At 38.2% G+C, this 22,427-nt stretch overlaps 1 protein-coding gene across 1 annotated transcript in view; it reads right to left on the bottom strand.

The window, feature by feature from the left end:
- The window catches only part of LOC122815833 (endonuclease domain-containing 1 protein-like), a 206,386-nt gene extending 185,417 nt beyond the window's left edge, over positions 1-20,969 (bottom strand). The window contains exon 1 of the mRNA XM_044088636.1: positions 20,675-20,969. Within this exon, the coding sequence (XP_043944571.1) occupies positions 20,675-20,947 (273 nt within the window). The 5' untranslated portion in view covers positions 20,948-20,969. The remainder of the gene's footprint in view (positions 1-20,674) is intronic.
- Positions 20,970-22,427: the final 1,458 nt, after the last annotated feature.

Here is a 22,427-nt window from a genome sequence, read left to right as displayed (position 1 = left end):
GATCATATAATGAGGTGTCATTTATGATAATGAGGCAAAACAAGATGGCAAAGTGATTCAGAAACATTTAAATGATGTGCAATGGAGATACACCCAGAGTATATTTGTAGTTGGCCATATGCCTGTGTTCATATGGAGTCAGTCATGGAAGTATGTCAGGGGTTACTGCAGCTAAAGTAAATGTGCATCTGCAAGAGGCTCCTATTGCCAGAGCCCTGCACAACACTTCACAACATTGCCCCAGAAGCAAAGTGTCATCTGACCATACTTAACATTTCATGCCCTCCATGACACTAACATTGACAGGGACACATGCAACAAATTGTGGACATGTGTCTGCCTTATCTGTAGCTTTGGGAGTCATGCAATACCTATCCCAGTAGATGCCAAGGTGTGTGTGGCTTTGCATAGATTAGCTATAGGGACCTTTCAGCAACCCAATGGTGGCAAAGTAGGGATATTTCAGACATCTGCCTTAAGAATACTCTATCAGTTTTTCAATGATATGCTTCAGCATGTGAGGAGCATGCATGGTTCCCACATACCCTAGAAGATGGAGCAAACACCATTCAGGATTTCTGTGATATAGCCCATTTCTCTAAATTACTGGGGGTCATAGAGTCTACTTGCACTGAAATAAAGAACCTCACCTAGTGAACTGGGAGGAGGTAAGTGAACTGCAAAGGGTATCACATCATCAACTGTCAGGTGGTCTGTAATGTACAGAGTATCATTTGCAATGTCTGCACTGGTTACCTAGGCATTTATCATGAATCTCACATATGGTATACCCGTGACTTGTACCAACAGTTTGCAAGGTGTGACTTCTCACAGGGGTATCTTGATGGTGTTGTTGGATATGCCTTGGTACCCTGACTGATGACACCTAAAAGAAATCCACAGAATCAAACAGACCATGAGTACAACTGTGCAATATTGCAAACCAGAAACATCACTGTGCATGTGTTTGGGCTGCTGATGCCATGCTTTTGCTGTCTGGACACATACAGTGGTGCTCTGCTGTATGACTCTGCCACATATTGACTGTGTGCAGTGTTATACAATATTATACCTAGGTTGCAGTTACAGAAAGGTGGCCTGCTGTAGGGCCAAAAAGTACCCATCACAATAGGCTGCACAGGCTGAGCCATATGACAGGGGAGCAGCCAGCAGCTGGGGATGATCATCATGACAGATGGATGAGAGCACAGTATGACTTTGTCCTGGCAAAGGGGCAGCAGATTTCACATAGCTTTACAACACAGTAAACAAGAGTAAAGGAGATACACTACAGTAAAAGTTATGCATACAAAAAGAACACCAGGCTGTGCTTGCCCATGTATAGCCTGGCCATGCTGTGCATCAGACATAGACGATTCAAGTGGCAATGTACAAAGAGCGGGGTTAGCTATTATCATTTGTACAAGTGGAGAAGGGAATACAGGACTGGGCATCTTTTACAGAAAAGTGTGCGAGTGTGAGTGTTGAGGGGTCTAAAAATAAAAAAATGCATTTATGTGCAGTTTCGGAACTTGTCTTGGAGAGTTTATTGTCAAGAAGGTTTTGGGTCAATGGATGTTTGTTATGTGGAGGGGATAATGTAATATGATTGTGGTTCTGCAGGAACACATCCTCAGCAGTTAGTGCAACTTTGCAGCTCGGTCTAATGGACAAGTCCAGGGCACGCAGTGGCAGATGGTTCAACATCCTGTGTAAGCACCTGCATACAAGAGCTGGCTCTACATGGAGTTGCACTGGCTGTACTATAACCCTGGCCCATACCTCTCAACCTCTTAGAACAAAAAGTCTAGACAAAGCCAAAAATGATGGAGGACAAAGCCCCAAAAATAGGGACAGATTTTAAATATTACTCTCATAAAGTTAGAAAGTTGATAGAATAAAAGATCTTATGTTAACAATCATTTTCTGAGGGATATGAAGTCTGAAACTCAAATACCTGTCATTATTTAGTGAGTTCAGTACTCACTGACCTGCCACAAAAATCCAGAAAAACATAAATTTTATGATGAACAGACCAAGAATATGAGGCAAAAATCTGGGCATTCTGCAAAGATCTGGACAGTTGAGAGGTATGCCCTGTCCAGATGCTCGTGTAATGCAGGGCCATGTGTAATGTCTACTAGGAGATGTGCCAGCATGATGAGGTCCATGACCATGGGGACAACCTGTCCTGGGAATAGACACCTCCTCAACAGATTTTGCTGTGGAAGTGCCAGTAGTGCAGGATCAGGATCTTGCCCACTCATGGCCACACTGGCTAACATCTGTGAATAAAGCAGATGACTGGCTTTGAGGACAGCCTCTCAACCCTGACAGGTGAGCCAAGGAGGACATGGCATGCTCCACTGTGTGATTTAGTATATCCAAGGGATCACACATAGGGGATGCTCACTCCCATTGGTCATCATGCATACGTTAGAATCACCCTCACCATCTCCAACATGGCTATGGTGGAAACAGCCTGTGCCTCCATGATGACCCTGTACATAAGTTGGGTTGCAGCCACTGACACACCAACCTCACAGGAAGGCAATAACCACGTCTTCAGCAAGTACCCTTTTACAACCGTCCATGAGGATATGTCTGTTCATAAGTGCTAAGAACAGATTCAGACATCTGTCTACTGGAGGCAGCAAGCTTCTCTGAGCTATAATGTTCCTGTCACTATGTTCTCCCTTTCTCAGATGTTTAGGTAATCTGTGCATCTGCAAGCACAGAGACTGTGCCCGTGGTCTGTGTTGGGGATGTGGAGGTCACATTCCCTGTGTCTAAAACATACTCTGTTCTCACTGACTGTGCCATCCCATCCCCATCATCATTATTGGAGGCTACTGATCCTCCAGAATCAGAAAAGAGCAGTTCCATAGTGATGATATCAGATAAGGAATCACCTGTGAATATATCAAGGCACAAAATATCCAGTGTAAGAATGGAATGCATCTGAGATATTTGCAACTTTAAACACAATCAAAACTAATACTCATGCCCGTACCTTGTACAAATGGATGTGGCTCTTGATTCCCAGATGTACATGTATACTATAAGTCAGAGACATTTAATTAAGATGTATAGTGACAAAGAGATGAAGAAGTCTTGCAGGTATTACTACATTAAAATAGGACTATATACCTCTGGCATCATCAGTGGATACTCTATGGAGCCTGTTTGGTTCTGGTTCCTATGTTCATAGGTGTATACCACTGGGGCCTTTATAAGCCTAGATATACAACCCAAATGCATTGCATGAGTTGTTGTGCCACAGAGGTATTTTAATTAGGTCAGGGCTTGATTTAATGGCTGCCTCTGTCCATCAGAAACTTAGGTGTTAGACCAGGGGTGAATTTTCATTGTCCCATCCACTACTCTAAGCTGTGCTTGAATAGGGTTAGTGAAGGGTTCTACTGGGAAGCCTATTCCAGAAAATAGTGATTCTCAGAGATACATACTAGCTGTCTCTCCAACATGTCCTCTTTGAGTCACAAGCAAAGTTTAAATCCTTAGGTCTAGTAGTTCTAATGCCATTCATTTTACATATATGCAAAAGGGCCACCACAGTGAGATCCAAGGATGCCTTGTATGCTTGACATAAATCACCCCTCAGCAGTCTGTAGAAAACAGAGTGTAGGGATAGGTCTTTGATGTGATCTGCACAGGACATTGTGTTTACACCCTGTATTCTTTTGTGAGGAGCCTCTGTGAATGTTCAGTTGTTGCATGTGCCTTGTCAGGTACATACCAAAGGAAGCAAAATACTCAGTGATGGGTCTGATGAGGGTTGAATTCAGTGGCATGATGACTTTTCTGGCCCTAGACACCATGCCCTTACTTATAAGATGAGTGACATAGAATGATTTTCTTACAACCTTAGTAACCTGACTTTTGACAAACAAGTGTCTATCTACATACGTCTCTAAATCCCTGACTATTTTGTCTGCTTTTACGGATGTTTTACCAAAGAGGTAGTTTCCCTGGGTAGCTGACTTCCCAAAAGGTACTGTTTTGCATTTCTTGGCATTGAACTTCAAGCCATGGCTTTGGCACTAGTCATTTGAATGTGTTAGAACTTCCTATTTAGCATCTTGGGGGTTTTCTAAGATTGCTCCTAGTGTGGACTCATCTGCAAATTTGGTAAGCTAGAAGCTCTTGATATTGGCCTTGACTTCTAAAAAATAGATACGAAAAAGGAGCGGACCAGCACAGAGCCCTGGAAAACTCCACTGGTGAGCAGTCTCTTTGTGGAGGTGGTCTCTCCAATCCTAACTTCCTGGGTCCTGTCTGTGAGACAGCTGGCTACCCAGTGAATTACATAGGGGGTTATGCCTAATTCCATGAGTTTGTTTACAGTGCCTGAGTGGGGTATTGCATCACAAGCATTATCTAGGTCAAGGTAAGCAATATGCCCCATTTTGTCCTCATCCATTGCCTTGTTGAGCTTCTCAAAGAAGTTCATCAGGTTCAGTAGGCATGACCTGCCTTTGACAATAACAGACTGGGCTGGTTTCAGTGTCTGAAGGTTTCCTATGTTATTCTTAATCATTTCAATGATAATAGTTTCTGCTGCAACATCCAATACCACACTGTGGAATTCTGTGGAGGGGGTATTGCCTTTAAGAGGGAACAGGGACTCCTTTGTCTCCATAAGAGGTGGTATATTTGCCAGCCCAATGCTTGTTACCTTATTCCCATGTCACAGCCTCTGCTTTGTGGGTGGCACCATGGACCCTATCTGTGGGCTTGTGACAGAGCATTTCATGGTCCTGGCCACCAACTGCATTAACATTTGTGACATCGTCAGCTCAGACACACTCTCTGTAGGGCTAGTCAGCTGCATGAACATAAAAGAGCCATCAGCAACTGAGATGGAGGGCCTGGAGTACCACCTCATTCTCATCCTTTGAGAATTTGGGATTTTAGCTGGATGCTGCTTTCCCAGCAGATCTAGTATTTTTTTGTGTGTCCTGTTGTTTAGACATTGCTCAGTTGGTATGGAAAATAGTAGAATTAACAACCTTGTTCCTTTCATAGACCTTACAAATTCTACCACAGCTACTGTCCTCCTGGGTCATATAATATGCTGTATTTGTGCCCGAAAGTTAGATATCCCTATACAAACTCTTGAAGGAAATGCCAGTCATCTAGGTGCACTGACCACATATCCCACATAAAACAAAAGCAGGTCTAACATTTAGCCAAATAAACATTTACTTCCACAGGACCCCCTTTGCAGGAAGAGAGAGGGATATGCCTTAACTTCCAGTTCAACTCTGTCCCCGCTCATAATAAACACTGGTTGCAAGATCCACATTGAAACATTGCCACACGTCCTGTGATCATAACTTGGTTTATTTTTCTTAGTAAAGATTTAAGATTACTCATTATTTTATACGTAAACATGTTTATTCATTCAGTCTTTGAAAAAAAAATAACTATTAACTCTAAAGATACTCCAGTTTTGTAATGGTTTATTTTACAACATTGACTCCACTGCTGTATTGCAGGACTAGGACTCTTTCAAAGCTGTTGTCACAGCTTCTTGCCTTTGGGGAAAGTCCCAAATTCATAGGGTTTAAATCAACTACCAAAAGTGGGTTGATTCTAATATCCCTAACTCTGGCAACTTTGCCAGTAATTCCCTTAACTAAATTCATAGGGTAGCCCCTATCAAAAAACGGTTTCACTTCATAATGTTGAATTACTGAAATCCCGAATTTCAGTAACCCAAGACTATAAAGTCGAACCATTCACAATACCGAAACCCACAATCACGAATCACACAATCACGAACATACATACACCATACACCACTTAACACACACACCATTCCACCCACAGCACACAAACTACACAACCCTACACTACATATAAGCAGGGGGGCAAGCACCACTGCACCCCCATGTGGGGGGCTGTGCCCCCCACACCCCCTACTTATATATACCAACTCTGAGATCGCACATAACATAAAAAAAAAAAACACACCACGGCATCCTCCACTCGCTCGCACACAAATACATATCACACATACACAAATACCAACAAATTCAACACTCACACTTACACCTCCCTTCCCTTACACACACATACAACATACAAAAACACACACAAACACTCACTCACCTGCAATTTCAGACACCATACACTACATGCAACATACCGGAAATGCATAAGGCAAATTCGAGATGGTCTCGGATTACTGAAATTCGGGATTTCAGTAATTCGAGATTATGAAGTGTAACCTATAAAACATATTTTCAAGTGTCACTTTTTCCCTTAAGAAAAAAAAATCACACCATCTTAGTGAGTCTTATAAATTGGCCTTTTATCAATCCCTTCTTATGTGAAATCCCAAAACCAAGCGGCGTCTAAAGGAATGCTGAAATGCCTATAATCCGTGAAACACAATGTCAAATATTCCTTAATTATCAGGCAGTCACGACTTCATAAAAAGTGAAACTTTTATTACAAATTCAGAGGTTAAGCGCTTTCACCTACAAAACGTAGGCTTCATCAGAACACACAACATCTAAAATTAATTGTTTAAATACTTAAAGTTGGCGCCAAAATTTCATTCAAGGCTCTCCATTAAAGAGATACATACACAAATTTGCTTAAAAATACTACCATATACGAATATAAATATAATACATCTGTACATCATATGCTCTAAAGAATTAAACCATAAAATGTATTGTAAAATGTATGATAATAATAAAATAACAATGATAAAATATGTACAATATATAGAGTGTATTACAAATATTCCAAAATACTTTTCATAGATATAAAATCATTCAGTCCTGGTGGAGTGGTTGCGTCTGTTAATATCTGCCAATAGCTTTCTCTAAATGCTAACTTGCTTTTGATATTACCCCCTCTAGGGTTATTTTTCACCACCTCTAAAATACCAAACCTGAACTGATGTTCATTACCTTTATTAATAATGTGTTTGGCCAATGCATTTTTCTCATCTCTTGTCTTAATACTATATGTATGTGAGTATATCCTTATATGCCGCTTGGTTTTGGGATTTGTTAGTACGCTACTTTAATTCTGTTGTTATGGACATGACCCGTGAATCCTTTGGAGCAGCATCCCCTACTGAACATGACGAGCTATCGGACCTACGGGCTGCAGTTAAGTCATTGAGGGGTGAAGTCGGTAAGCTTCTTGATGTCGTTAATTCCTGGATGCAGAACAGAGGAGGGATATTTCATCGTGAAACGGAGAAAGTTTCTGCCGGTCACAATAGCTCCTCAGACAGTGCAAGGAAAGATGATGCTGTATTCGTGTTAAATCGGAGTCGAATGACTAGATCAGCAGATCAAGTAGATACACAAACGGGACTTTTAGTTATCTCATCTCCGGAGATACCTAACGGACAAATACCTGTGTCCCGTGTAGGGCATTGCATTGATTTACCTGCAGTAGCAGAGTCGATAGACAACATTAACAGTAGATTGGCACCCACTGACTTCACTTTTGATTTTTCCTTTGGTAACGCTGCAGACGAAGCTAGAAGGACAGGTACCAGTCCCAAACTGGGTAAAAATATGCGAACATATGCCAATGCTACTGTAAATGTCCGGGAACAAAAAGGTACTGTTAACACTAATTCTCAATCAAAAACTGCTAACAAAGTACGAGAGAAAAATAAAGAATGTTTGCTTAAAGATTTTTTAGACAATGACTGTGTGTTTGATGGTAGCAAAAACAGAGAAAACCACAACACACATTACAAATTTAATGGGACATTGAAAGATTTAATTTATGATTTTGGTAAAAAATTGAACATTATTAATTCCATTAAATTAGACAATGCTTATTTATCCCATTGCATCAATTCTGGTATTGTACCTATGGGATTGCATTTTTTTAAACCTCCCATGGGAATTGAATTAACGAAAGAATGTGAAAGTGAATTTAATAAATTGTTTTACAGCTTTGGTATCAAATACATGAAAAAACTAATTAAATTTAGTGATGCCAAATTATGTATTATTTTGAATGAAATAGATCAAATGAATGAGACCATTTTGTCAGATTTGATGTTCATAAATTGGGAAAAGTTATATAATAGACAATTAGCAGAGAACATGACACAGACTGCTTTTGGAAGGAAAAGTAAGAAATTAGCTAGGGACACTGAACAATACAAAACAGGGAGAGCATATATTTGGAAAAATCTACTCAGTATGTACAAGATAGACAGTTACATAGTGACTTTGACACTATAGAAAAAGAAAATTTTCAACAGGTACACACCAGGGAGGGCAACAAAAAATGGTCCAAAAACAACACATGGAGGAAAAAGGAATACAGAACCAGAAACAACTGGTAAAAGGTGTAGAATTACTTTCAAAATCTGATAATTATGGTATTTTTACAACACAGGAAGGTGTTGTGAATAAGTATAACAACTTTCAGATATTTAATTATACTAATATAAAGTTGAGTAAAGCACACTTTAGTCTTTTTTCCAAAGGAATGAAGTATATTCCAATTTCAGGTTTTAGGACTGTGGATAGTATTTGTGAATTTAAAAAATACATCAGAAAGCTCAATTTGGCTATTATGTTTAAGGACAACAAGACTCATGAAACTGGAACCATTACTAATACATTAAAGAAGAAGAGTTGCTTTATGCCTATAATGAACCAAGATGTATTAAGATATGAGAGGTTGGTCACTCATGATATATACAAAATTAATAGGAAATCGAAAAAACCCAAGACGAATCTCACAGATGAAGAAATCAGTGTTTTAAATGATTTAAGAATCAATAACAACATAAGAATTATGAAGCCCGATAAAGGGGGTGGGGTTGTGGTATATGACAAAATGGATTATAACACTAAAATATTTGAGATATTACATGGAACAGGGAATTATGAGATCATTTCCCAAAATGAATTAAATATAGCATATAGGAAGATAGATTTGTACAGCGAGGAATTTCTATTAGACAATAGAATTACAGAAGAACTTTATAACTTCCTCAGGGTGGATTACCCCACTTTGGCAACTATGGTAGGTATCCCCAAAGTCCATAAAAATCTTATGGAACCCCCTTTTAGACCAATAATCTCGGGCAGTAAATCGAAAACTTACCCAATGGGTGTAGCTATAGATTCCCTATTAAAGCATGTATATAATAATGTTGATCACTTAGTGAAAGATTCGTGGGAATTTTTAAAAAACTATCCTATAGTATTAACTAGCCAAGAGCTATTATTTGTCTCCATAGATGTGATAGATTTATTCATGTGCATACCCAAGGAAGAAGGATTGGAGGCATTTTATGAATGTATGCACCGACATAGTAACCTGACAAGGGACAGAATTCAGTTAGTTTATGATCTAATGTCTATTGTTTTAGAGAACAATTATATATATTACGAAGGAGAGATTTTCAGACAGGTTAGAGGCGTAGCTATGGGGGCCGCTTGTGCCCCCATATACGCCAATTTAGTTATGTTAAATTGGGAGGAGAACCATATATTCAAGAGTGAATTTGTTAGTAAAATAAAATATTATTCTCGTTTCCTGGATGATATATACATCATATGGGAAGGAAGCCAGGAAACTTTTGATAATTTTTTAACCTATTTGAATTATAGTAGTAATTTTTTGAAGTTCACTTCCAATAGCAATAACATAGGAGTACCATATTTATACACTATGGTGACTAGGATAGATAGCACATTTTATTCCAAAATTCATTGGAAGGAAACATTCACAAATTCTTATATTGACTATGAAAGTTGTCATCCCATTAAGACTAAGAGAAACATCTACAAAGGTCAATGCATCAGAGCATTGAGAATGACCTCATCTATAGAGGAGTTGGTACAGGAAATACAATTTATCACTTCTCTATTTATAGATAGAGGTTATAATGTAGAAATGATGAATAACATTAATACAGAACTAATACAAAGATGGGGTAATAGTATAGTCCCGTTATTAGGAATGAAATATAAGGAAAAATTAGAGACACATGAAGAAGGAAATGGTGAAGGTAATAATAATGTTTATGGCAAAGCTTGTATTATAGAATATGGTCCCTATAGTAATCAAATGAAGCACATTTTAAATAAATATTGGTATACTTTGTTAACCAATAATGAGATGATTGAGATTTTAGGTTTAAAACCGACCTTTGTATACAAAATGGGACAAAATTTAAAAAGTATATTAGAAAAAGGGAGTAAACGTGAGGAGATAGACAAAAACATACACACCAGGAGATGTGGTTTTTGTAATCAGTGTAGTTATATATTAGAGGATACAGAGATAAAATTAAAGAATTGTAATAGAACTAAAGTATTTTTAAAAAAGGGAAATTGTAATACAATATTCCTAGTATATATGGCCAAATGCATAATATGTCCGTCATACTATATAGGTAAGATGGAACAAAATTTTAGAAAAAGGATATACTCACATACATATAGTATTAAGACAAGAGAAGAGAAAAATGCATTGGCCAAACACATTATTAATAAAGGTAATGAACATCAGTTCAGGTTTGGTATTTTAGAGGTGGTGAAAAATAACCCTAGAGGGGGTAATATCAAAAGCAAGTTAGCATTTAGAGAAAGCTATTGGCAGATATTAACAGACGCAACCACTCCACCAGGACTGAATGATTTTATATCTATGAAAAGTATTTTGGAATATTTGTAATACACTCTATATATTGTACATATTTTATCATTGTTATTTTATTATTATCATACATTTTACAATACATTTTATGGTTTAATTCTTTAGAGCATATGATGTACAGATGTATTATATTTATATTCGTATATGGTAGTACTTTTAAGCAAATTTGTGTATGTATCTCTTTAATTGAGAGCCTTGAATGAAATTTTGGCGCCAACTTTAAGTATTTAAACAATTAATTTTAGATGTTGTGTGTTCTGATGAAGCCTACGTTTTGTAGGTGAAAGCGCTTAGCCTCTGAATTTGTAATAAAAGTTTCACTTTTTATGAAGTCGTGACTGCCTGATAATTAAGGAATATTTGACATCGTGTTTCACGGATTATAGGCGTTTCAGCGTTCCTTTAGACGCTGCTTGGTTTTGGGATTTGTTAGTACGCTACTTTAATTCTGTTCTTATGTGAAATGGGGTGGAAGCTGTTATAGTGAAGGTAACCATTGCTGAAGGTGTGTTTCTTGCACACCCACACACACACACACACACACACACACATATATATATATATATATATATATATATATATATATATATATATATATATATATATATATATATATATATATAAAATGGATGAAAATCCACTATTGGTTTTTGTGATTGCAGTGTCAAGATAATTAATCTCTTGGCTATCAGATTTATAATTGAATTAAAAAAATGGTAGTTTGCCCCAAAAAAGTCAACAAAATCAGGAATAATATCATGTGGTCCAAACCACCTACCCACAAAAAATAACCACCCATATATGTATTTAATGTTTGACTGCCAGGAAAATTTAAAAAATACAAACAAACAAACAATAATAGTAATATTTTCTGATTTCTGTTCTTACATAGTGCACTGCTACTAGATAAGTTCTAGTGACTTTCTATGCACACATCTAAGGTTTGCAAGAAAAGTTAAAGAAATAGTGTCTACTCTGTCCACAGCAAACACACAAATCTTAATGCCATTCTGTGCACACATCAAAGGCTTAATTGCAGTGTAAATTAAAGTAGGGATGCCAACACCATCCTCCGCTCCCCACAAGCTACAGTGACCTGCTATGCATACGTATGAGCAGGGTAAGTTTTAGACTAGATTACTTTTATGGCAGAGACCATTACTAAACCTGTTTCAACATCCATTTACACAGCTTAGTGAGTCAGACCACCAGGACCTCAGATTTGAGTCTGACTGTTCTGTGATGCTTGTTATACATTATTTTTGAAAGATAATGAATTTGCTACTTTTTGTTTGTTTTTACCGCTACCAGAAGAAGTTAAGCATGTGTTGGGCTATACTGTGTGCGTCCAGGATCACACACACACACACACACACACACACACACACACACACACACACACACACACACACACACACACACACACACACACACACACACACACACACACACACCTTACCTATAGGCAAATTCTTTAGGAATTTGGAGAAAAAACAGAGGAATTGGTAAACCCTCATAGATACAGGAAGGCCACAAAGACTCCACACAGAAAATGTCAAAGCCAAGTACTCAACCAGAGCTACAGGCAGTGAGTTGGAATTGCTACTCACTCACTAGTGTGTGACTAGTTATTTTACACACATCCTCCACCTGTCAGACCACCTGAATTAGCCACTTATTATGGACAATGCTCATGCTTGTGATGTATACTGAAACAAATTATTGCAAGCACGTTACACTTAAATACACTACAACCCCCTTCTACACATACAAACGTTGCAACAGCAACATTATTTTACATTGATTTTAGCAAATCCATTGTTTGATACCATTCATGTCATGACAGATCATCAGTGATTACAGATCAGTGACCACTGTTTTCACAGTGATTAACAACAAAAGGGGTAACTCACCTGAATCCATGAGACACCCTCCATGCCCATCAGTTATATCTACTTTACTGTGCGCACCTCATATAAATACATTAATAATGATCATAATAATAAAGCATTTTTACTTCACGGAAGTGCACACTAGTCTTGCAAAGACAGATAAGTGACTGCTTAAACTGAGCAAACAAAAAGAGGGTAAGCTACTTTCATTCACATACCTACCCCTAAACCAGTTGAAGCCACTTTTGAGCACACATCAAACATCTGATTTTGATAAACATATGATGGCCATGTAATGAATTACAAACCTGTAATGAATTTTAACTTTTGTTCCATAAAGTATTCCAAGTTGCTTCATACAAATCATGTTTTAACAAAAAGAAAACAGTAGTTAGATTTTTTTTCCCACAGACATCCCCAACAATAGTAGGCAAGATGTCTGTATACATTCCAGATGTCCAGTTTATAAAGTAAAATAAAAAAAGCTGTGTCAACTTAGTAGAGAAAGAATCAATGAAAAAATCCAAAAATATTAGAGAAAAAGGGGCCCAAGTCAGGGACAGAGTGTAAATATTGCTATTGCATACATGGAGAGTTGATAGTATAGCAGATTTACGTAGCATTCATTTTTTTAATATAAGGTTGGAAACTCAAATTTCTGTCATTATTTAGCAATTATACCACTCTACAACTTATCAGAAAACCACAAATTTTACAAGTTGTTTTTGTTGTTGTTTGTCTTTTGGCTTTTTCCCAGTGAGGGGTTGCCACAGCGGAACTCTGGTCCGCTAATGATTGGCAGTAGATTTTACAAGTAACAAACCAAATATAAAATAGAAACAATCTTAAGGACCATCATAGCTCTCAATTTTCTTGAGTAAAAACAAAAATAACAGGTGAAGTGGGATGGAAAAATGTTCTAAAATTACAGACAATTTTAATTAATACTCTAAGTCATTTAAAAGTTAATAGAGCAACAAGTTTTGTATCAGCATATATTTTTCTGAGCAACAGTAAGTACAAAGCTCTAATGCTTGGGATTACAGTTTACTTATGATGTAGATGAAGCAAGCCATGGACAGTCATTTTTTGGCTACCCATTACTAAAATTGTAGTTATGAAAATGGTGAGCTAAGAAACATATAAAAGTGAGAAAAAAAATCTTTTTAGCAGGGGACTAAGCCTCTGTTCATCCCCTGTTGTGGTTTAGGGGTGGAATCTACTGAAATTATATATACTAACTCCAGAGTGACACCACAATGGAGAAAATGGGGAAAACAGAAAAGTGCACTGCTGGCTCACACAATGTAATGCATTGTGGTGAAACTCAATGTGACATAAATCTTTGTACAAAAATACAATATTCCTAAACCACAGTGATGACTCATAAGGTAGACCTGGCATTATTGACTGACTTTAATCCTCCGTGATACACTAGAAAAATAATATTTTTATTGGAAACAGAGCTTGCCAAATAAGTGACTATTATCAGTGGACACATTTGCAGGGCAGACAGAGTACTAGCCTTATTGCGCTACAAATTTGATAGGATCTTTAACAAAAATGCATCATTATCTGTCTGGCTGCTGGCTCCCTATTGAAACAATGGCACTGGAAATGCTGAGTGCTGACAAACAAAAAAAGGAACAGAAACACAGGAGAAAAGTGAATCTCAAAAATCCCTCTTCACCTTTAAACTTCTTTTTTTAGGGGGGCAACCCCCACCTGCATCATGGGGTGCAAGCTCCACATACACTGCAAACTTATATATGCCAACTCTGAGATTGCCATACCTCAGAGGAAAAGTAATATTCAGAGAAATGGCATCTCCAACCATAAGTCCGTTTTTTTAGCTATTCAGTCTCTATATTTCTGGACTTGGTCTAGCAGGACCGGACATTTCAAATGATTTCCCTGGCTGCTCCTATTGTCATCATCCAACTCTTCCACCTACTTCTTTTTACTGAGTAAAAGGCTCAAATCATGGAGTTCCCTTTACTCCTTGCCATCGCATGGCAATAACTAGAAAGAAATGGAGAGAAGAAAAATAAACAAAGATCAGAAGGTTGACCCTAGCCAAAGGGTGCTCAAGGTGGCCACATAGTTTACCTATGAGTAAGGCTGACCATGGCTTTTGATCTTATGACTGCTTTTTTGATGTAGCTTCTGCTGTCTCTGTTAGTGCTTTGTGACACATTTTGCTGTGGTTGATTTTGTTGCTACTTCAACTGTTTTCAGTGAGGCAGTTACTGCAACTATTGGTGTTATGACTGTACTTTATTGTTGCTTTGATAGCACTGTTATGCTGTGTGTGTTTGTGCATGTGTTTGTATATGTGTAATATACATTCTAAAAGTCTCTGTCTGATATTTTTACCTGTTTCTTGGTAAAGCTAATGGACCTAACTGTCCCTTTTCATAGGCAACCCAGAAACATAGTCTGATTTAGAGACATGCTCAGAGTCAAACAGTAGGCAAATGATGGCGGAACAAATCAAACCAATGTCCTGGGCATAGGCACATGAAGTGGGTTGAGGACCTGGCTTACTCCAAACTATGCCATGCACCTATGCTAAAAGTGGGAGGGGTATGTATGTGCCCCCTATTGGCTGCCATAAAGCCCAGCATCCCAGCAGTGGTTAGTGTAGGAATTGTGGTGAGAGATAGGCTAAAGGAGGCAGACTCATGGCAATCAGACTTCACTGTAATGATAGCGCAGTATTCATAATCTCAGCCTATGCCCCACAGCAGGGCTGTGATAATGAGGAAAAAAAAGTGCATTTATACAACAGTTGCAGGACCTACTAGATAAAACAGGACAACAACCTATGCAGCTCGACTGAAGAAACTCCAGCTGCACTCAGTTGCATACCGTCTACTCAGATGTGATCTCTGCCTGACATACAAGGCCTTGTCTAACCCAGAATTGATGGACATACCCCACCTAAATAAAACCTTATCCCCTCGAGCCACACGCTCTAGGGATCTAAACCTCACCACAGCAATAAATAGGACGTGCTGGAAGGATAGATTCCTGTCCCAGAGACTTCCCATGCTTTGGAACAAGATTCTAATCTACATTAGGCAGAGCTCCTTGCTAACACTCTTCAAAAGAAACCTTGACGACTGGATGGGAAACAGAAAGTTTACCCTGGGGATCACTTCAGTGGCTCTGCTGGACAGGGGCACAGGGAACTAATCTAAGGGGGCAGTGAAAGCCAACACATTCTGGCTAGGCTTATAAATTCCTTTGGGCAGATAGCCTAGTACCTACCTATGAACCTATGAAGTAACGAATGCACAAATATTGGGACAGATAAAACAGGATATGAGGACTGCTTGGGTCCACATGGGTGGGACAACAGGAATAAAGAAGGAGAAGCCATTCTAAACTTCTGTCTGGCAAATGGCTTGATAGTAACCAACACAAAGGGTCAGAAGGAGAGACAGTCACAAGGTCACATGCAAGAGTGGACAATATGCAACAAAGGTAGGCTTCCTTCTAGTAAGAAAAGGGCACTGGGGGTAGAATCAATGATGGCAAAGTCATCCCCAGTGAAACAGTCAGTCCACAGCATAAAACCACTGGTTGCCACAGTCAGCTGCAAGCAGTGGTCATAGAAGGCTCTAAGGTCAACAGACTCCAGGCTGAAGACCTGGAAATTGACTGGAGAGAAAGTACAACAGTTCAAGGAATTACTCAGGGTACTAGCACCCCAAGAAGAGGAAGAAATAAGTGGAGTTAAAGAAGAATAGCAGCACCTCAAAACAACATGTGTTAGGACTACAGAGCAGATATGTGGCTGAGTCAGGTATGGAATTAAGGTACACATGGAAAACTGGTGGTGGAATGCAGATGCCCAGGAAGTCATCAAAAGAAAGAAGGAGTGCAGGAAAAAGTGAGACACAGAAAAGATGCAGCAGCTAGGAAGAAATACCATTTGGTTAACAAAGAAACCAAGGAAGGAGTTGCAATAGCAAAGAATGCACTCTACCAACTTATGGAAAGTGACTCAGCAGGCGGCACAAAGAAACTATATCTGGTTGCAAGGCAAAGACAGAAATATAAAAAAGATAGTCAGACACCCTTCATAAGGGATGCCAGCAAAAGCAAATGGAAGGAGTACTTCTGAATGACCTAGACGCAGTCTATGATGAAAGAAGAAGAGGAGCCTACCCTAGAAGAAGTAAGAATAGCACTAAGGAAAATGAAGTCAGGGAAATCAGCAAGTTCAGATGAGGTCACAGCAGATATGATAAAGATACTGTGTGAGATAGGGGAGAAATTGCTCCTGAGGCTATTCATAGCAGTGTGGAGAGAAAGGTGTATCCCAGATGACTGGAGAATAAGCATACTCATGCCGTTGTATAGGAGCAATAGGGACAGCCACAACTGTGAGCAGTACTGAGGTATCAAACTCCTGTCACATTGTATGAAAGCTATAGAGAGGATGACTGATAAACAGATACACAGAGTTTGGATTCAGATCAGGATGTAGCACAACTGACCCAATGTATTAATTGAGACAGATAATTAAAAAGAAGCTAGAGATGAGGAAAGAGTCCAGCTAGGTATTCCTAGACTTGGAGAAAGCTTATGACAAGGTCCCAAGAAAACTGATTTGTGCAGTACTGAGGTAGTTCAAAGTCCCAGAGACATTGGTAGACTTAGTGCAGACTATGTACAAGGACCCAATGACTCAAGTATGAACAGTGTTCATTCTTACAGAGGGGTTCCTTGTTGGGGTGGGGGTGTGCCAGGGTTCAGCTCTGAGCCCACTGATGTTCATACTGATGATGGACTACATTATAAACAGGTTGGAGGGGACAGATCAACAAAGTTGCTCTATGCAGACAATGTGGCAGTGCAGGCAGACTCTGAGCAGGAACTTCAGCAAAGGATAGGAGAATGGAATGTAAATCTGAAGGCAAGTGAGATGAAACTAAGTACAGATAAGCCAACGGTAATGGCAATGAACTGGAAAAATCAGAAGAAGCTGAGAATTGAGATAGAAGGGAAGATAGTGGAACAGATTAATAGCTTCAAGTATCTGTGAGGGGTGTTTGAGGAGAAGGGAAGTTTGAATAAAGAGGTGAAAGCTAGACTCATAGGGGCTGTAGCCAACTGGCACAAAGTGTCAGGTATAGTATACGACAGAAGAATGCCAAAGAAGCTGAAAAGTAAGGTGTATGAAACTGGTGCAACCAGTACTACTGTATGATACAGAAACCTGGGCAGTAAAGGCAGAGCAGCTGAGGAAGCTAGAAGTGATAGAAATGAAGTGCCTGAGAAGGGTGGAAGGATGCATACTGTGGGACAGACAAGGAAATGAGGACATAGGAACAATGGCCAAAGTAGCTCCAGTTGCTGAAAAGATCAAGGAGAACAGATTATTGTGGTTCAGGCACATGTGCAGAAAAGCAGAAGACAATCTGGTGAAGAAGATATGGGACAGACAGTAAGAAGATAAGAGGAAATGAGGGTGCACAACAAAGAGGTGGATAGACTGCATGAGAGAAGCTCTGTGACAGTCAGGCATGGGTGTTGAAGCAGGCAGAAGTGTGGCTTTGAACTGAGAGAGATGGCGGCAGTTAACACGACACCTCAACTCCAGGTAGAAATGGGAAAAAGGTTGTTGATTTGATGATGATGATGATGAATAATAACACATAAATCTGGCTCTGTGGTGCAGATGGATAACTTCTTGACTGCACCCCAGGTAAACCATGTTTTACTAGTTCAGGAGGGATCCAGTGGGGGAGCATGAGAGTGAAAAGCCAGTACCATCTTGTCCATCTTGGGTAGAGGGAAACAGCCTTACTCACCACAACTGCAGAATGAAGAACCTCATGAGTTCCTTGCTGTAAGTGGTATGCCAGATGATTGGGTGGTTCCACTTGTATGAAAGTGTACATGCACCTCTCAAAGGCAGCTATAGGGGAGCTAAAAAGTCTTCCACAGAAGTGGGTTAAAAGATAATGGAAGGAAACACTTCCTGGCAGCAGTATGACGTTGCAGTAGTCCTTAATGTCCTCATCAGCCTCAGACTTGAGTTGAGTAGAACATAGGGAAGGTTAAGGCCGTTCAAATAGACCCACTAAGAGAAGACAGAGCTGGTGGTAGCCTGTGGTCAGTTGTGGAGTGCCAAAAATAATAATAATCATATATTTATGTTAATATCTTAGGCAGTATCCACTTGGAAGCATTGTAGAATAATATTTAATAGGCATAGTCAGCATAACATTTTTGGAATGTCTCAAGAGAAATTAGTTTGTTAGTAAGTCTGATACTTTGATTTGTTTTCTTCCAACAGTATGAATATGTTTGACATTAATGCATGTATTACTACTCTGCCATACAAAGAGTTTTAAGTGATACTTCTTGACATCAAATACAAGCTTACATAATGCTGGGAAAAGTCTCACTACCACCATATTGTGGGTATTTATAATTCTTCAACAATAAATATAATATTTATTGGCATATTTTACATAAATATTTCAGGCAGTGTCCACTTAATAGCATCATGGAACAACATGTCCCAGGACAGCTCAGCTCACAGGTCAGGAAAGGCTACTGACTCAAATATAGTGCTCAGTAAGTGAGAACGTGTGATGTCTTTTAATGCCAAAGTATGAATATGTGCCATATTAATATTTATGTTTTAACCTGACCCAAGACAGGGAATATATGAGATAGATTGTGGTATGAAATGAAAGCTTGGGAGAAAACACATAACCATAGCATTCAATGCTAAACCATGATTTTATTTGATAATTTAGCCTTTCTTATCATGTAATAGAGATTTCTTCAGAACTAATCTTAACAGACCAAGATGCAACAGAAAACATTAGATCACATGATTTCTGACATCATCATTGTCATTCATTGAAACTTTCTCATTTTGCACAGAAAGGGTTCACAGATCATGGACTTCTCTTTGACAAAAGATATTTATTTTTTACAAGATTAGTCATTGTTAAATTCATTTTAAGCAGTTATTGAAATGGACAAAGTAGAGGAAAGCTTACATAATGCAGGAAAAGTTGCCGATGGTACCTGCTATCTGCCTGCAACCAATTTGCAGATATTTATATCTAAGTAATGAAATATGTCAGTATGCATAAATATCATATTTCTGTAAGTGTCTCAAGCATTGTCCAGATGAACACTTTGAGGATAACCCAGTTACTATATAGGAGCTAGGAATGGCTGCTCAGACAAATGGGGTACTCATTATTAGGCAAAAGGGGAGTTATTTTCCATAAATATTATGACTATATTGTCATATGTCAATAATTATATTAATAGTTTGAGCCAAAATATGTTTAAATGGTACTCCATTGTATAAAATGAAAGCATGAATAATGCTGGAAAAAGCTTTATATTTATAATTGCTATCTAACTAGTACCGTTTTGAAAATATTTACATGTATTTCTTAATTAAACATGTAAATATGCATACAAATCATATTTATACAAATATTTTGAAACTAGAGTGACAGCTACAAAACTAATTTGCAGCAAATTGAAGAACACATTTGTACTAACAAAAGTCACACTGATGGGTCTATCTGCTATGCTTAGAGACATATTAATAGTTGTTTTTATAAATATAATAATACAAATTACATTGTTTATGTTACTTGTTCAATATAAAACTATGATTATGTCTGTCTGATATGTTCATATGACCATTGTGAAGAGGAGTATGTGCTAAACAACTTGTGTATATTAACTTTTTGCTTTTTTCAAAGTGTTTGAGATATATGTGTTTGTTTGCAAGGAGGTTGGAACACTGCATTTTTAGGTATTTGGCTCAAGGAGAAAGCTGTTCACACAAGAAATTTACAGGTATCAGGAGGAGTGAAATTCCAATTGGGTTAATTTAATGAGTTAAAATGAATTCAATTGGAATATGAATTAGGTACAGAAAATGAGTTTCAGAATATTTAGAAAAACTTTAGTAGGGAGATACATTTCAGAGAAAGCAATACAGATTAGGTACCTTGCCATTATGCACCTAAAATAATTATAATAAGTCAAAAATAATTATAATAAGTAAATAAAATTCCCTGTAAGGAGAAAAAAAGTACCTGTGGTTCAATTTTCCAATCAGCATGCCTTCCACCAGCAGCTCTTTTTTTATAAATGTAGGCTGAATAGACTGGAATCCGATTGCCAGTGTCATATAATGTAGCAAAATGGTACTTGTTGCCGTACTTCTGGCATATTTTGTGAAAGGTAGAAGGAAAACCTGATGGCACTTTCCTGTCAAAGAAGAACTTATTACATCTGTTAAAGGTTTGAAGTACTTCAGCAAATGAATGTAGAACATAGCCTAAAAGCAGAAATGTGAGAGCTTTCATCCTCACTGAGTGAATGTTTCTGTTCTCTTATTTCTGTTCACTGCTTCTAACTGTCTGCTAGTCAAGGCTATATATACTGTGGGTTGATGAACAGTCAAGTCATATTACTCCAATGCTGTCATTCAGTTGTTATCAGAGAAAAGAATAACACTTCAGATATTTATGAAAGCCATAATACAGCATATGCAAAATCCTGATATATCTGCGTTAGATAATAGCAGGTGAGAAGATATGGCACATTTTTCTCATGCAGTAACATCTGTGTGGTTACTATCGTTTTATTACTTCTAAGAAATTGGGTAAATAAACAGTGAACATGTTTGTGGCATTTACTGTCCATGCTTTCAGTTTGCATATTGTCTGCCTCAGTCCAGTTAACTTAACACTATCACTCTGCATTAATCCTTAAATAGAATAGGTTACCCACCTGTTGCTTTATTCTTATACAAAGTGCATTTACAGGACAAATGTAGCACTTCATTTTCATTCAGCACCAGTCTGGGTATTTTCAGACTGACTACCACAACAGGTAGATTAATTGATGACATTGCAGTGCAGCATAAGGGGGATGTTTCACTCCTGAGTGTGCCGTCCTTCAGATAAGATATTTAACCAAGGCTCCTTCTGCTTGACCTGATGGTAGCTCAGGTGGATATAAAAGATCCCATGACATCTATCAAAAACAGTAGGGGAAGTTTCCTGATGCCCTGGCCAAATTTCCTGTAGTAGTATAAATACCATCTTGGGTCTCCCCTTAAAACAGGCTATTAGCCTAGTGGGCAAGAATCCAAACAATAAAAAATAAATTAAAAAAAAGATCCTTGAAAACTGATAATGTTTTAATAGTGTGCATAGTTGACATGTTTTGTATGATACAACCAAGGGAGGAAGGTGGATTTGTTGAATATAGATCCATGTTGCTGTTATTACATCTCATCAGAATATCAACTGATACCTAGTTCTGCTCTGAAATGTTTGGCTTACGAGAGCAAATGTTATTATGTCATGAATAAGTATATCAAATAATGAAGAAAAAAAAAAGCAAAAGATCAGAAATCTAAAATCTTGACAATTACAAGGACATACTTGCTTTCTCATCAGCACAGTCCTGCTTTTTATTTCTCTCCAGAGGTGGGATGACTGCAACCAATGCTGAAATGACAGGATTCATGGTAGCAACATGTAGCGTATGCTTTTCTTAGAATGACAGCAACTATAACTAATTTGTTAATCCATACTTCTAAGTATGTCACATCACTTATACACTGGCAGCAACCTAGATGTTTTTATAGGAACATGTACACATATACAAGATGTGGAACATACATGCAATCTGGAAACAATACCTTCTGGCACCTCTATATTTATTTTTTATTTTTACTTTCTTAACCAATACAGAGTCCTCATTTCAGCCCAGAGAAGACCATAACAAAATACTGATTAACTTGGATAATATATTAGGTAACATTAATGCAACCCA

The sequence above is a fragment of the Protopterus annectens genome, chromosome 11.part0, assembly GCF_019279795.1.
Source record: "Protopterus annectens isolate FY-2018-M chromosome 11.part0, PAN1.0, whole genome shotgun sequence".
NCBI classification, from domain to species: Eukaryota; Metazoa; Chordata; order Ceratodontiformes; family Protopteridae; genus Protopterus; species Protopterus annectens.
This window is presented reverse-complemented; position numbering and strand designations above follow the sequence as displayed.